We start from the raw sequence: 17,260 nt of genomic DNA, 5'->3' as shown, positions 1-17,260 counted from the left end.
ATATATTTTTTTTAGGAAATACTTTACTAGTCCTCTGCAAAACGACAGAAAATTATCAAGTAGCATGATGGTGAAATTTTGTAAAATGCTACGGGCCCTGTTAGCATTTTGTTTACCATGAGAACGGCAAGGAATAGTGTAATTTCGTGAAAAAGGAGAGGGGATGTGCTAGATCGGGACATGAGAAGGTATCGACCCCATTTGAATAGTAGAATTGGCCAATATTGACTACAACCGCAGCAAATATCAAACTTAGAGGTTTACCTAGTGGGTGTGCATGTCATTCTAAGCTTTAATTACAAGTTACTTTTCATGCGCTAAATTTAGATATTAAAAATGTTAGAGCGGCTTTTGTCTTAAAATGTAGTCTTATCAATATTTTTCTTTTCTTACAAATAATTTATATTAAATGATAGTTTTTTCGAACAAATAATAGTTAACATCGTACTCTGAAGAAGTCTGTCCGAATCATGAACTTGCATCCGCCAATTCTTGGTCCCACAACGAACAAAAGGTAGTGAACAAGAATTTACTAGCGCGATCTATAACAGGGCAAACCAAATCTACTTGTTAGTAGTATATGTATAAGATGTGAAGAGAAGAAAATGAGCTATTTTTTAAAATGTGAAGTGAAAGGAGCTTTAACAGATCGGTTTTCCCTCTCGAAATCGGACTCAAAATTGAACGCGCCTCTTGCATGGCAACCCGGCTGGCAACATATCAGGGAAATTAAGGGAAAGAAAAGACAACAGCAACCGTAAACAAGAGATGAAGATTTACAAACTAATAGCTCCGCATACCAAGGGCGCAATCTATCAAACAAAGCAAAAATGTTACAACAATATTACATTTAATCAAGGGAGAGGTATCAGCCTGTTCCGCGCACTTAATTACATCCTCAACCCAACAAATTAGAGTTATCACCCACTATCAACGCAAAATCGGGCTAGAGAGCTCGTCGATGTGCCCTCACCTACCTACCTAGATACATACACGCAGACACTTGGATTTGAGCACCATCTAGCCCTAATTTTCCTGTGTGACATCTACACCCCCAATTAGCACCCCTCTAAGCCGTCTCTCCCTTCTCTGCTGGTTGAGTTAGATGCCGGTCAGCATAGTGCAGAAGCCGCCTCAACCTTAGGACCATGTCACAGTGGAAGGGCAGAGCGGTGCGCCTTTCCGTGTAGACCGGGCTTGCTGTCAACCAGGAAAGGGAGTGAAGCTCGGCGGCCACGGTTTCCAGCACATTATGCATCTCCATCTCATAGTCTCTAGTCGATGTCTCCTGAGTGAAGTTCCTTGCCTGCTTGCTCATGTTGCTGCCACCAGGGCCTCTACTCATCTTTTCTTGAACTGTGCCAATGCTGCCCCCATAGTGATCAATGATGCTAACCGAGAGAACAGAGGTCCGATCCTCCCTGGTAACCTGTGCAGAGTCCCTTCTTATGGGTGGGACGGCTTTGGAGATGACGTAGCCCATTGCCAAGGGAATTGCAGTCCCTTTGCTGTGCAGTAGATGGGCAAGCGGTGGAGATTCTGATGTCAGGCATGTTGGGAGCTGTAATGTTGCCGGAGAAAGGTATCTCATACTTGGAGAAGGAACTAGGAGATATGAATGTGATGCTGGCATCGACCCAATGGACTTCACTGGAGTAAAGCCTTCCAAGTAACTTGAAGGACCACTGCCACCTTGATTGCCTTCACCTGTAAAAGATGTCATAGTTTGACAAGCTTAAATAAATGTGATTCTCTCCTTTATTATTGATTTCCTTACAGACACAGGAGTTTGCTAATTAACTTATACCATGTAGCAATACATTGTTGTAGGTTAAAACTACTTTTAAGCAACTAATCTTAAAAAAGTAATGTTTATGGACAAGATATGGTCAATAAGTTACTACTAATTATTCAGTGTTGAAAGAAAATGCCTCGTTGAATAAATTCCCACATCAAATAGGCACAAAGTGTTATCTTGTATATTCATATATGAAGGTATATACACAGGTGATGCTTACCAGAAGCAGGCCGGGTCAACAGATCTGCTTGACATGTGAGATGCAATGAATGATCTTGGGAAACTGCAACCAAACTGATGCTCCGAACTAAGTGCAGTGAACCCCTTGAACTGTCCATCCCAGTTTGTTCCACTAGGATCTGCTTTTTGTTGCCTGATTGTCCAAGTCCACCTTTCATGTAACTTGCTTTTGAATGAGGACTATACAAAGGATTTGGTGAGGAAGGCATGTTTCTATCTTGAATCAATGCCATGTCTTGCTGCTGGAGTGTAGGACCATTAGAATTAGATGGAATACCCTCAGGTATGGATCGCCGTAACTGCACAGGCCACTTCTTGACTTCATTACCACCAAAAGAATATATTGCCTTTTGCCATTCTGCATACAAATATATTAGATAATCACACATTGTTTTCTAAAAAAATGAGTTTATGATAGAAACAGTAAATACCTTGAATTTCAAGTTCAAGAAAACCTCCAGTACGAGTTATTATGACATCTCTTGGTCGCATATTGCTAGCCTCAGGTGAAGATGACATTATTTGACAACCCTGCTGCAGAATTTGAATGAAAAGACTTTGGAGAACTTTAGTGTCTTGGCGGCTACTAATACCACCAAAAGGAAATATTAGGCTATCCAATAACTCTCCTCTAGAATCTGTCCAGATGCATACTAACCATCGCCAGTCCTCAGTCCAACCATAGCAGCAATGGAGACTTGCTGCTCTGTCACTCTCAGATCCATCGAGTAGAGGGCTCACACTACTATCAGAGGTGCTTCCTGAGATTGATCCATAAACCCCGCTGCCACCAGCATCTGATCCAGATTTTGACGATTCCATTGAAGCATTAGGATCAACGGACCCAGGGTCTGCTAGTATGAAAAGAGGCTCAAAAGCATACTTCCTATCATCTTGAGCAAATAAATCTGGGATCTTACTTGGGTCCAGCAGTCCTCCAGCACGAGCAGGCTGCCATGAGTTATCCCATGTTGCCGACCTCATGGGTGCGTCATAATCTGTCTCTCGAGAGAGAGTTGGTCCAGACATCCGAGGAACTAAACATTCTTTCCAAAGTGTAGGAGCAGGCGATGTAACATGCATCATTGTAGACTGAGATCTACCCAAATAAGTAGGTGACTGAAACATGTCGTTTGTGGAAACAGCTCGTGGGATTCGTCGCGCCTTGTTGTACACTGTGAATGCTATGTCCTTCAAAACAGCAAGCTCATTGCTTGGCTTATCAATTCTCAGTACGGTTTCAATAGTAACAATCTGCAAGACGAGCTTAGGTATACTGAACCCAGAGAGCATTACAACATTTGATGCCGATGCTTCGTCTGCAGAAGCACTGCTGTTTTGTGCTTTGGCAACCTGGAAATACAGTGATTTCCTTTCCCTCTCTGGGGATAAAATAACATATCCAAGAGCAACAGAAGATTCAACTAGTGTCTGTAGAATTGCACAGGGATCTGGAAATGGGCAGACCACATAAATTACCTGCACGGATAAAGGATCGCTGGTGTCAAAAAATAAGGTGAATAATTACCACATAAGAATAGCATTGCATCCATTATGAGGGCTCTAGAATCAAATGCATACTGTGTGAAATATATAGAAAACCCCTTACGCAACTGGGAATGTAGAAATACAAGACATGAATATATGACCTAACAAGATTATCATATTGACTGCAATGCCGGCACCTTGTTTGGATGGTCTCAGATGGAAAGGGATCCCGTCCATCCAAGTGGAAATCAAATCAAGTTCCACATGGATAATTGGGGTTCCTGGGTTATCCCAGACCTTCCAAACAAGACCAAAACTTTTCAGTCCACAACACTACCAGGTAAAACATGTATCGCATCAAAACCATGATGAGGGAAGAATTGAATATCATCATACATAGAACATGATGTTAAACAATTACAAGCATGTATAAAATAAAAAATTAGTTACTTACAAACAAAAAAGTAGGAAAACATCTCAAAATGTTTATACCTAATAGTACAGATGAAAATCATTATAGTGCATCCAAAAGAAGATTAATATTACCAAACAAAGACAACAGAAACCTATTATATCTGATTAAAAGAACACCTAAACTTAATATAGCTACTTCTCTTTTCCTTTTGGCAAATTCCTGACTTTAAATTATTTTGAAAAAGGAAAAGGGCAAAGGCAGCGCAGAGTTGCAAAACATTAGCCAATCAGTCAAGATGGAGCAAAAAGAAAACATGAACAGAAAAATGTTAATCAAATTGATGGAGAAGGAACAAAATGAAAAAAGGGACTTACAGTGCAAGGTCCACTACTGCTCTCTTTTTGATTTGTAGAGATGCTTGAAGTGAGTTTTATATCCCTGAGTATCCTCGACACAGATGTTACAAAGCTTTTCACACTCCAATGTTTCGAAAAAGCTTGAAGATAGTCACTTATCGAACTGATGGGACTTAAGTAGTTGTTGCCAACCTTCTTCAACTGATCAGGACACTCAACTAGAACAAGTCCTGAAGGCAAATATTTTCCAGGAGACAGTTCCATTTGTCCTCCACTGTTTTGTGGTGAATGAGTTCCCAGTTTGCAAACTTCATAAACTACAACACAAAATTAATATAAGCCACAATCAAAAGCATGTCACATCATAATGAATAGAATGAAGATTTGGAGATTAAAATATCGCTTAAAAATGAGAATCTGCTGGAGTGACAAAAGTATCTCATTATGTCAGTTGTGTTGTCAAAGAGGGAAGGGATGAGCATTTCGTGTTCGTGATGACATCTTTTTTTTTATGCTATGATAATCTTACGTGCATACTTCTCTTCTTAATATATTGATATGCAGCTCTCCTGCGTGTTCGAGAAAAAACCTTACGTACATAGAAAAGAATCAGTTAAAATGAGTGCCCTCTTGGAGTTTTAAGCACCAATTATTTCCATGTAAAAAGCATACACACTTTATAGTGCTCAAAATTATACTTTTAGGGTGCATATATTCTTAGGCGACAACTATTTAGGAATGGACTCAACAGGAGTAGCTTCTATCAGCAATATATTCTTGAACCATAACTAATGAAATTTTGAAGCAAGAAGAAAAATGGCACTTACCTGTTCCAAGCTGCAAGAAAAAATCAGTGGCTGCTGAAGTAAGCATATCAATGTCGGGGCAAAGTGCATAGTAAGTAACCTATAAGAGAGAACAATGAGAAATTTATGAGCCACCAAAACAATGGGCAAACATAATAACTAGAGCCACTAACTGTATTTGGGGAATATAATGTTGGCATGTTGCCATGTTGTGCCACTTGCACTATGGTATCTTTGCTGATACAAAAATTTACCAATCTGGCTATGCTATGGCTCAGAAACAGTGTTAAAACGGTGTTTTTCCAAGTAGCTAGGCCCTATTAGCAGAAGCTTCTGTTTCCCCAAAAGCAGCATAAGGGGAGTGGAGGGAGGGAAGGGGGTGGCAAAACATCACCAAACTAATCTTACAGGCTTGGGCGAGGCATAAGGTTCAAAAGGAGCTTTCTCCCAAGTCTTAAGACCATTCACCGAGGCTTTCAACCAATCATCCTGGTAACTGCAGTTTCAATACTTGCATCAGTAACTCATGCAGATATATATATACATGCTTATATCAGAGAAAAAAATTCATGGAAGAAAAGGTACACTACCCGACAAGCACAGAAGGTGAAGGGAGGACAGCAATGGTTGGTCTAACACGGTGATATCCCTTTTGGTGCTCCAGCTCTGAAGTGCCTGCATTGACACTCAATCTCCTGTGAAATCATGGTCTCTTCCCCTTATGGCAATATTATTTTTGCACGAAATTATCAAGTTCATAGAACAAGTCACAGCAGGCATACCTCGGTTGCTACTGGTCGGCTGAGGTGGGCTCATTGAATCTCCACCAATGGACATAGTGCTTGACGGCTCCCGGATATCACCAGTGGAGTACTGAAAAGAGTATGCATCTCCCGAAGATGCTGACTCAGCTGGATTGCTTCGACCCCTGCACCAATCAGTCACTGATAATGGGCCATCCATGTTTACAAAGGCAGCTTTGAGAGCTGTCCTTATATCTGACTGCAACAAGCTAAACATGGATGACTCTGAAACCTGTACCAGAAAGAGATTGAACATTAATATTGGAACATGGAGAAACAATGTACAGAACAACTATTAGAGATTATAAAAAGAAATGGGTGAGTACAAGATTTTACCTCAGCACAAAGTGGATCAACTAAATCAACACCAGCACAATCCTTCGAATGGCATGTTCCTAATAGACCACCACAGCCAGCATGAACCATTGAAGGATCACAAGAAAACCCACGTCTCTTTTGCTCATCCAGGGAAAGCCAGAAAAAAGAACCATCCCCATCATCCATATCAAGTGAAATATCAACAAATGAAGTAGATTGTTGAACGAGCAGTGCCATGGCAAAGAGAAGATCCACAACAGGCTGCCTTTGCATAGACAGACTTGGGCTTGCACCAGTTAATGTTTTAGCAGACAAAGGCTCAAGGGAGTTTGACCCTTTAGGAGTAACAATGGGCCTCCAAATTCCCACACTTTCCATCAAGGATCTGTCATGAGTTTCATGCTCAACATCACTGGACAACCTTATGGGCATCATTTCTTTCTTTCTTATGTCATACTTGGGGGTGAGGTCTGATTTATTGCTGACATCTGTCTGCATAAAACTAGACATTGTGCTGTTAAACTCAGCAGACGCCTTGCTTCTCAAAGACAATAGGGTATGCCTAATTCTGCACAAGGCAGCCTGGAAGGTGATGCATTCAATTTCAGTTGCAAGAGCAGTCTTCATAGATAGCAGAAGATACCCGGCATTAAACATGCTGTCACTCTTCTTTTGTGAAACAAGAGAAGAACTAAATGAAGTCACACCAGAAATAGGTGGTGATTTTTCTCCCTTACTTGGCTGCATGTCGGTACTGTTTAAGCTCTTCTCACTCTCTTTCTTCCTACCTTGGACAAGTGTGTATAAGTTTGATGAATCAACATCACGTAAAGGATTACCAGATGTTAGTTTAGAAGGCTTCTCAGGCTTGTCTCCTGCGGGCTCGATTTGAGAACTTTGTGTAACATCATATGAATAAACTCTTGAACTAAAACTAGAACTGCCTGGTTTCTTTGATCTGGGCAAGTACGGATTTGTAAACAAAGATGTTGGCATCTCAGCAACAGAAACTTCAACAGCTGCATATTCTGGAGCAAATGTGAGCATTGCTTCAGCCTTGGTAAGATAATCAAATCTTCCAGACGATAAAACTAATGACTGGGACTGTGCAGGTGTTGCAATATCTTTCTGAGGTTCTTGAACTTTAGAAACAGCATCCTGAGCAGGGGCCATAATTTGGTGGTCAAATGCCTCCATAGATGTGAAACCAACAGGAGAAAGTCTTTGTTCAGGGATATCCATTGCTGTGGATGGACTATCTGTGAATGTGACATCTCCAAAGTCGGAAGCAGGAATCACTAGAGCATGTGATTCGGCAGTACCTGGAGGCTATATGAAATGGAACTTTAGTTACATGGATCAATGCTTTTTTGCAGGTCAATCAGAAAGATGGTAATCTAAACAGCCATAAATGTCATCATAGGGCACTCACAGAGCGTATTTCCCCATCACCACAGGTAACATGCTAAATCCTTATAGAAAACTTATGTGATATGCACCAAATGGTTCAGCTCCAACAAGCAGACAATTCAATAGCATTTCATGACTAGCCAAAGTATATAAGGTAAAAGGGGATTGGACTGCATTTCTTTCACAGGCTTTTGGTGTCATGACAACTAAATGCTTCAACTTTAACACATCTAAGTTATGACTTATGACCCACACACTTATAACCCATTGGTTATAACTTCAACAGAGGCCATTGGTTATAACCCACACACTTATAAAAGCAGTAGTGAAGTTGTTGGTTACAATCTAGACAAGGTAGCAATAGTAAACTTCCTTTATAAAATTAGTGCACCAACACAGCAGCTGGCATAAAATGCAAATGCAGGAGCCAATACAGTTTATTGCAGTTAGCAGATTGCGATTAATAACATATTTACCAGAACTAAAATGGCTTGGGCATCTGAAACATTGTGTAGAATCAACATACTAAGAAGAATATAGAATGCCTACCTCACCAAAATCTAACTCCTCTTCTTGAAAGAAGTCACTAAAATCTCCAAACTCTGAGAGAAGTATATTGATGTCCATCACAACACCCTCATCATCCCAGCCCCAAGGGCGCCCAACTTGACCATTTGCACCTCGTACATTTTCACTTACATCTTTGCCAGCATGAGAAGAAACTTCCGTTATTTCAGAACGGGGACGCTTGGATACCTGGTTACACAAAGCATCACGATTACTATGATTGGATACCTGGTTACACAAAGCATCACGATTACTATGATGTCCTTACATCCATGTACAGAGTACCACAACACTATGATTGTGTAGCACTGCTTATAAGGCCAGTATTAAGAAAAGGTTAAGATATCAACAGTGTCAATAGTGCAACATGCAAAATGGAGATTTGTTCACACGAACAGAACTCTGCACAGCTAGCTCCATTTAGATAAGAAATAACAGACATTCTGAGTGTTTAGTATCAATGGAACAAATAAATGGGGGACGTCAGTGTTTTATCTAAACAGAGGTCCAGGCGGATCTATAGTTGCACGCAAATTATAGTGACACAAAACATTTATATACAGGAATCTGGCCTAGTTCAGTCGGGAAGTGGGTGTACAACATCATCATCCAAATTCAAGTCATTTTCAGCTCAAATTTGGGTGCCTATCTTTTCTAAATACAAAGTGGCCAAGCTGCTCCTAGATGGTTCTGGCTTTTTTTTAGAGGAAAAAAATGTAAGATTCTATGTGAGATCATAGATATGTAGGCTTCTATGAACTGCATTCTGTCATGTACTGAAATATAAAATAGGAAAAGTATAAATTACTCCCCTCAACTATAGCCAAAGTCCGGATAACCCCCTAAACTATCGTTTGGTTCATTTTACCCCCCAAACTATGTCCTTTGGTTCAAATTACACCCTAATACAATTTGTCTTTTTTATTTCTCCATACACAAGTTGAATCTTAATTTCAAATTTTGCAGGGTAGTAGTGGACATCACAATCATATTAACAAATATTATTATAATTTTTTCATCGTTAGTTTTCATATAATTTTGAACTCCAGTGATTAATTTATTATTAAATATTCTAACCTATCAAAATAATGATAAAAAGTTATGATGTATTTTTTCTACCATGTGTTATGACGTGTACTATCATCTTGTAAAATTTCAACTTAAAACTCCACCTATGCATGGAGAAATGAAAAGGGCAAATTATATTATGGGGCAATTTGAACCAAATGGCATAGTTTGGGGGGTAAAATGAACCAAACGATAGCTTAGGGGGTTATCCGGACTTTAGCAATAGTTTAGGGGAGTAATTTAGACTTTTTCCTATAAAATATGTAGAAGGACTCCATTTATCTATTACTATCCTGCTTTCTGTTTCGTTTTTAACTGTCACTATTATTTAGAATGTTAGATCACCTATTACTCAAAGGTCATGCACTTTCAAAACAAAATTATGAATAAATTAAGTAGGTCACATCTTTTTCACATTCTTGTGCATAGTTAAATATTACTTCAGAAAATAATCATGCAATGGCGTAAGTAGTTCTCCAGAAATAAAAAGAAGAATGTGGTTACTCACACTAACTATTTATTAGTCAAAGGATTATGTATTTACAAGAAGTAGAAAAACTGTTGACATGTTATATCTTTTGCATTTGTGGCTTTGTGCTTCATTCAAGATGGTTGACAAATAGTGACAATGTTTGCTTCGATAGTCTTCTGTCGACAAGTATGTAGCTACAAAAATCACAATACTATAACTTATCATAAAAGAAAGAAAAAAGAAAACCAACACCAGTTCGCTAGCAAAAAAACAGGAAAAAGGTCAACTCAGTATACTAAAATATGTAAGTGAAGAAGGAATTGAATACAGTACCATCTTGCTACCGGCATTATCATTGTTGGAAGGCATATCAGACTGACGGCATGCCATAGAGTCAGCATCAGCTAAAAGATCGCCTTCAGTAGCAACTGCGCGTTCACTTCCATCAGAAGTGCTACTCACACTACTAATACTACTAGCTGTGCCGTTGCACTTGTTCTTTTTTCTTCTTAGTCTCAGAAAATTAGAATTCACTCCAAGTCCACGAGAAGATCCTAGGAAAGAGCTGTTGAGCACAACAATTAAAGTAGAAGAAATCATGGACAGAACAGAGGTTATAACCAGAACATATTAAAAGAAACAAAGGAGACGTCATATAGAACAGCTTAGTACTATTTCTTGGGTATGATGATCAATCGACAAAATAAATTCAAATTATAGAATTATATTCTTTTTTGCAAAAATATTAGGATATATAAACCATGTTCTATTGGCAAAAAGTATATACAGCTGTAAAGAGATCTCGGATGTACTTGGTAACTGATGATCCATACACAAAGGATACTATAAATTTAATAACAAGTTCACACCCTGCCCATGCAAAACTTAATGAGAACATTGTGTCTACATTGCAAATTTTCATCTTTGTATTGAGTTTTCACCAAAGACTAAATTAAAAGGCGACTGTTCCAGGATCTGGGGAGAATATAGACCAAGGTGGGTTATCTTCTAGCTGCTAGCTCAACTTAAGAGGGGGGGGGGGGGGGACAGAAAAGTATGCAGTGATCCTAATACTAATTTAGTCGATTATCCCTAATTTAGATTCTTTTTGAATCAGCAGCACAAAGCAAAAGACAGTTAGAGAGGGTAAAGGTTAGCAAAGGGTCATTGGTAGCTTCTCCAAAAATATACAACAATATGAGGAATAAAAGTATTGCACAAAGATCAAAATGCAAGTTTTTGATTGGGCTCCAGATGAAATGCTATGGTTAATGCTTTCAAACAGCGGTTTTAGAAAGAAAAACTAATCCAGCCAAACAAAAACTTGTTTAAAGAGGATATGGAACGCGTACAACCAATGATTAGGGTGCAAGCGCAACAAGTGCAATAAATTCTTTGTAAGTGCTTGATTTTCATAAAGATCCTCAACTTATAGACAACATCGTGACTGGACAAACATGCTCACAAGTCACAACCAATAATTAATTCTCGCTTTAGTATCAAAGAGAACCCAAAGAGACAAATAATTCTTACCTGTTCTGAAAGTAAGAAGATGGAGAAAAATTCCAGAATGGCCATGCCTCCCATAATGAACCTCCCAGCAAGCCTTGTAAACACATTCTGCAAAGAACAGGATATAAGCCATCCCTTCTACAGTTATAGCAAGAAAATTAGAGTAAGCCTAGTACCTTTTGCTAGAAAAACGAACAAATGCTTGATGGACCATAGGTACCAAAACAGCCTCAGGTGGGTAAATGAATGTCCTCTCAAGAACTGGAAGGCTATCAGGTGATTCTACCTTTCGCTGTCCATCAGCACCCAACTGAGAGTCCTTCGCTGAATCCATTTCTTTTTTAATCTGAATATGTTCTGATTCAGAAACTTTGTCACCTGAAGCAGCGGGAAAGCCAAGTGCAACTTCAACATAGTAACTTTGGCCTCTCAGCTGACATACGGTAGGTTGAGTAAAACCTGGCAAACTAGCTGCCGAGGATTTGCTGAAATTGTTAAAGAAACTTAACGTGAGACAACAGGGTCAAAATGAACTGTCTGTTTATATGGTGTCTTCAAAGAACAATCATAACGAAATACCCTTCATAGGAACATCTAACGAAACTTACACAAGTGCTTGCTTGTAGATAAAATTACAACCATCCAAAAGGCGCACCAAACAAGTCTCACTCACCAGTAGGGATATAAATATTTTCATTTTCATGAGAATATTGGCACATGTAGAATGCAGAATGCAGCTTAATGTGATTAAAAAAATAGATTTCTTCTAAAATACCTTGGATATACTTGTCTCACAAGATCACTCGGACAACAGCCGACAAGCCTACCCAGCATTCCACTAGGAGCAACAATAACTGCAGCATTCAACCATAAATGATGAGAACAACTGAGAAAAGTGAAGTTACACATCAACCAAATTTTCAAATCTGATAAGTTGAGCAGGCAGAAAATCTAGTAAAAACATCTATACTCTAAAGAACTATTTAGAATTAAATGGCTTATTTGAAGACATAAATCCGAAGATAACTAGTCCTGCTTAGACAACCAATATTTCCAATAACAAATTCTCCGACCGCGATAGTATGAACAAGAAGGGATATATCCTTGTAAGTCAAGCGGTGGGTACATTAGATAACTATCTCCGTCCTTTTCCAGTTGTTGTTTTAGCTTGCCAGAAGTGTTCTTTTTTGTTTGCTGTTATAGGATTTCAAGAAGAGACAAACCTACATACGCTTACCTTATTAAGTGTTTGCTACATTTTTCAATACCCATTTCCTTTGTCCATCGGTCACCATAGGTGGTTGATGAGGCAAGTTAATTTAAGACGCCAGAATACAGTAGGGAGTACATGCTATAGGTTTTCTTAATATCTGTGCAAGAAATGACTATACATATTAGAATGAGGGAATACATGTACGTTGTAAGCTTCTTGGTTACCACCTGTTACATATTAGAATGAGGGAGTACATCTACGCTGTAAGCTTCTTGGTTACCACCTGTTACAGTTTCCAAGTGTAAAGGAAACAAATTTTATAAATCCAAATTTTAAATGAGTCGTCCATTCACCATGATTCATTTTGCGAGTAAGGTTTTGAGCAGTACCATTTCAGAGGAATCCAATGTTCCATATTACAAGGGAAACTCAATTTTTGCTTTTTCAGCTTAATCGTGCAAACAACAAACACATAAATGGAACCTAAAGAACTTTTGTTTTGCCCCAAAAAAAAAAGAAAGTCTTTCAAAGCACTGCAATGATACGAAAGAAGCAAGAGAATAAAATGTACTTAAGAGAATAGAACAGTACCTGGAAGACCTTCACCAACAGAGCGAGGAGAATGAGTGAGAACTTTCTCTATGTCATCACTACAAAGGTTCCGCATGTACCTTGTAGAATATATTTTTTGAAGTAAGGGTCATCAGTACATATATTAAGTAAAGAAGACCAGCAATATAATAGAAAGTCATGGGCATTGAGTACTAACCTAGCAGATATTACCACGTGCACAAATATTGCTTCCTCGGTGGCAGCAAAGACAAACTCTACTGTAGGCTGCGCTCGCCTAAAACAATGATAATGAGAACAAAGGAATCAGGAAAAGGTAAGGTCCTTGAATACTACCAGCTGCAGCAGCATGTGTTTACACAGGATAAGGTAATCAAACAATCACTCCAATACATTCTCCAATAAAGTTAACAAAATGGCACAAAATAATTGGCAAAAACTACAGTGAAAGGAAAACAGCTGACTATAAAAGTCAAGTTGCAATGTGGTCTGTTGATCCAATAAGGACTGCTCAAACATAGTGCAAACGAAGCCTATTTAAATACAAGAATAGCAGACTCCATTACTATTTATACAATTATTCCAATGAAAGACTTTTGCTGACATTTGTGATAAAAGGTGCCAGCATATCTCCCGAACCCCAACAAATCATGCATGGAACTCTAATTGACAACTATCTCCTGTGATCAGTGAGCAAAAAAGGAATAAGCAAATAAAAGCATAGGAACCTTAGATAACAAACCTAAAGCTGTTTTGATTTCTTGTAGGGGGGTTGTATTTTGTAAAAACATCGCCAAATCTTGCATACGAAAGCCCTCTTAGTGATCTGCAACCAAAAAAAAAAAGATCCAATGGGAATATCATAATCCAAAGCACAGACAACCTGTAATTTCTTGCTACAACAATAACTAAATACAAGAATACCTTTCTAAAGAATTTCTTAAGGCCTGAGACAGTGCAGCAGCTACCTCTTCTGAGTTGCCTGGGGCTACCCATAAACCATTTGACGCAACTACAAGCAGCAGGAAGAGGCAAATTCATAAGCACTGGATCATTGCACTAAGACGCCACAATAAAAAGAAACATCAGCCAGAATCAACCTCTTAGTTTGTTTACAGCAGTTTGGGCCATTTCAGATACCGATGAGTGGCGGCCAGGAAGAAACAACCAGAGCTTGATCTTCTCATCTGTAAGTATAACAAAGTTGTGTGGTATGCAACATCTTAGCCCAAACTTAAGGGGAAAGGAAAAAAGAAAATATATACACATTTAACAGGCACCACATATAATTATTACCAGGGTTATGCTCTCCTTGAGATGGATCCCATGGACCAACAAAGGAATTCGTCCAGGTACTTAGGAAACCTTCACTTTGTAAGTGAAGATATGCCGACAGCACAATGTTATTAAGAGCATCTTTCTGCTCAGCCTTTGAACTGAAAGGAGAACAGGTGATCCACAAAAGAAGCAAATAATTCGAAACATAAATAACAAGTGCCCAGAAACAATTAAGATACAACAGAAATGGCCATAACAGGGGTATATTACAGCACCTTCTCTCTTTAGTTGTACTTGCATCCGGTTCAATAGGAAGAAACTGAAACCATGAAACTGTTTGGAGCTCCCCCTGTTAGGACAAAACATAAAAAGAAGAATAAAGCATAAGCATCTCATTCACGGTATGAAAGCATGGGTGGTTAATTTTTTTTTTTACAAATGACCAATGAGAAGAAAAAAAAATAAAACTATTTGGGTTGCAACTTTTGGGGTTGAGTGGTTGACAGTGTAAATGTTGGTCTGAGTTGTAGAATACTCTTGTCACAAACTCATGGCATTTCCTACTTTACAAGGTCTCAAGATGTGGTTATTACTTTTTGTCACAGCATATTTGTATAACTTAAAAGAAGTACGGAATCATGCAAGTATTCCAAATGGTGAGTGTACATAATTCCCATATAGCAAAACTAGATATTAAGAATGATTTATGTTGCTCAAAGAAAGAGAGAGACTAAGCACAGCTGGCTAAGTGGCAAGAATTTCTAACCATATTAAGTGAATCTGTTAGCAAGAAGTTACAGCAACAGACACTGGAAATTAAGCATTTTCACAGCATGATGAAACAGGGAACAAATTAACAAGTTTTGGTGTTGTGTAAAAGGAGGCACAGCGGATATTGAACAGAACAGAAAGGAAAAAACAGGAGCGTTGGATCTGGCTTACTATTTTGAAAATGTTGGTCCACATGTTCAGTGTACAAGACAAGGCTGCTGCTCTATAAAATCACCACCAGTCCTGCCTTGAAAGTACAAGGTGAAACCCGAAGCATGTCCTGCCACCTGCCTGCCTGCCTGCCTGTGAAATAGAAAGTTCAGTTGTAGTATCCGCAGAACAAAAAAAGGAACTACATGGAAGAAAGAACCAGATCGTTCAAATATGATGTGCAGACAGTGGGAGCATGTCACTATAAACTGTTCACACCAGATCAAACAAACTGGGACAAGTTATAACTGAGAGTGCATCGCCACTTAATATGCAGCAGAAGGCGCAAATAAGAGCTTCCAAAACAAAACATTCAACGTCGCTGACAGAATCCTACTTCAAATCCCCCAGAAGCCACAGCAGCTTCTGTGCAATTTGCCAAATTTCCATGGCCATGGAAAATCCCTACGCTCACATTCCCCGCACACAATAACCAAAGAGGTTCGAAAACTAAACTGCCACCTGCGCCTCGGGTAAATTGGTGTTGCGCTGAAGCAGGGGCGGACCCAGTATAGGACATGGGTATACACATGTACACCCAATAATTTTTGCAAAAAAAATCGAAGTTAGTAGGTAAAATTCATGGTCAGATCCGAATACAAATAGCACACGTTAGGGAGTTTGGGTGTTCGATTTCACAGCAGAAAAGGAAGGGAAAGGGAAAGGGCGGACATACCTTGTCGGCCGGTGAAGCGCCCGACGAAGAACTGGCAAGGGCGGCGCTACTCCCCTGTCGTCGCCGCTTGGAGAGAAGGCGGCCGAGCGAGCGAGCGAGCGAGAGAGAGAAGAGAAAGGGGTGGAGAGAGAGAGAAGGCCGCGGCCGAGCGAGCGCCGCACGTCGGGAGGCCCAGTAGAAGCCCACAAACGCAGCAGGAGAAGCCCACAAACGCAGCGGGAGGCAGGTGGCAGGTGTGCTTCGCTTCTATGTTTTTTATTCTGCCCGTTACTTTTCAAGTTTACTACTAAAGATCTTGTAACTAGCATATTGGAAATATTAAATTAATGTAGTCAACATTATAAAATATAAGATTGAGCATGTCTCGCCATGTTGTGAACTTGCAGTTGAGTTTTTCCTCCAAAACTGCTATTAAGTGGGGAAATTATTGCTAATTCACATAGTATATGTGATTTTACAAACACTTGAATTTTAAAAACCTCAACTAATACTTGTGAAAAAAAAATCACCTAGATTCAAAAGCTCGTAGAATATCAAAGAAGTGTTGTATACTCATAGAATATCAAAGAAGTGCTGTGCTCAATTTTAGAGCTCGGCAATCCAAGAGCGGAGAATGAACTACTCATAGAAAATGCTTGACTCTTAAGGGGATCAACAAGGAGTGAATAGTTCGAACCCAACATGTTTGATAAAAATAGTCTTTCATTTAGTTTTTAAATTTTATTGCACGTTTATTTTTTAACTTAGTTAATCTATCTCTTTTGGCCATTGCCATCAAAACGTATCGTTTTTAGACCAATATCAATGTTTACTCGAAGCAATTTAAAAAAGTAGTACCATACGCACTCAGCACGCGGGCACACATAAGTGCTCGCGCTCTCATGGAGCGTCTCCCCACCACGCAACCCCTCGTCTTTCCCTATCCTAACCAATAACCATGATCTCGTTCTTCATCTTAATAAAGGTAAATATATCAACATCTTAAGCTCAAAACATATCTATCCTATCCACGTCACCTTTTTAGTATAGACCTCATACTTCATTCGTCGATGGCTTTTATACCGCATGTAGTTACTGTGTAGACTCTTAGCATACGCCGTGCGCCAAAATTGACCATTTCTGAGCTATTCTCAAGGATTAATGAAGAAGCAATGCCCTCTCTACACTGCCTGGGCAATTAGGGCGGAGAACCAAGAACCCCACCTCTGAACCACCTCGCAGAGGAAAAGGAAGACGTTTGAGGCAAGCCATGGGTCGCCCGCATTCCCATTCCCCACGGTAACCTCCTC

General features: G+C 39.4%; 1 protein-coding gene across 2 annotated transcripts; it reads right to left on the bottom strand.

Moving 5' to 3' along the window:
* Nucleotides 1-775: 775 nt before the first annotated feature.
* Nucleotides 776-16,128, bottom strand: LOC112888695 (mediator of RNA polymerase II transcription subunit 13). Of its 2 annotated transcripts, none has more exons than XM_025954985.1 (23): nt 15,972-16,128; nt 15,257-15,388; nt 14,590-14,663; nt 14,333-14,472; nt 14,137-14,223; nt 13,961-14,048; nt 13,779-13,862; nt 13,236-13,313; nt 13,058-13,137; nt 12,029-12,107; nt 11,430-11,738; nt 11,275-11,361; nt 10,075-10,306; nt 8,184-8,390; nt 6,243-7,553; nt 5,886-6,138; nt 5,694-5,778; nt 5,512-5,599; nt 5,125-5,203; nt 4,316-4,614; nt 2,470-3,517; nt 2,019-2,396; nt 776-1,707 (listed from the first exon to the last, which is right to left on the bottom strand). In XM_025954985.1, the coding sequence occupies exons 2-23, from the start codon at nt 15,278-15,280 to the stop codon at nt 1,070-1,072; spliced, it is 5,748 nt and encodes a 1,915-aa protein (XP_025810770.1). In that variant the 5' UTR covers nt 15,281-15,388; nt 15,972-16,128; the 3' UTR covers nt 776-1,069. The 2 variants fall into 2 exon arrangements, with proteins under 2 accessions (XP_025810770.1, XP_025810771.1); XM_025954986.1 differs by having other exon boundaries at nt 15,257-15,384; nt 15,972-15,990.
* Nucleotides 16,129-17,260: the final 1,132 nt, after the last annotated feature.

This window comes from Panicum hallii, chromosome 4 (assembly GCF_002211085.1).
Source record: "Panicum hallii strain FIL2 chromosome 4, PHallii_v3.1, whole genome shotgun sequence".
NCBI classification, from domain to species: Eukaryota; Viridiplantae; Streptophyta; class Magnoliopsida; order Poales; family Poaceae; genus Panicum; species Panicum hallii.
Note: the sequence above shows the minus strand (reverse complement) of the source record. Positions and strands in the feature narration are given on the sequence as shown.

Bases quoted from the DNA above. Each gene is read 5' to 3' on its own strand.
- LOC112888695 (XM_025954985.1), bottom strand. From the start codon at position 15,280: ATGTGGACCAACATTTTCAAAATA. The intron at 14,664-15,256 runs GTAAGCCAGATC...TTGTCCTAACAG, and splicing joins GGACCAACATTTTCAAAATA to GGGGAGCTCCAAACAGTTTC. The intron at 14,049-14,136 runs GTTGATTCTGGC...TGCTGCTTGTAG, and splicing joins TGCTGTAAACAAACTAAGAG to TTGCGTCAAATGGTTTATGG.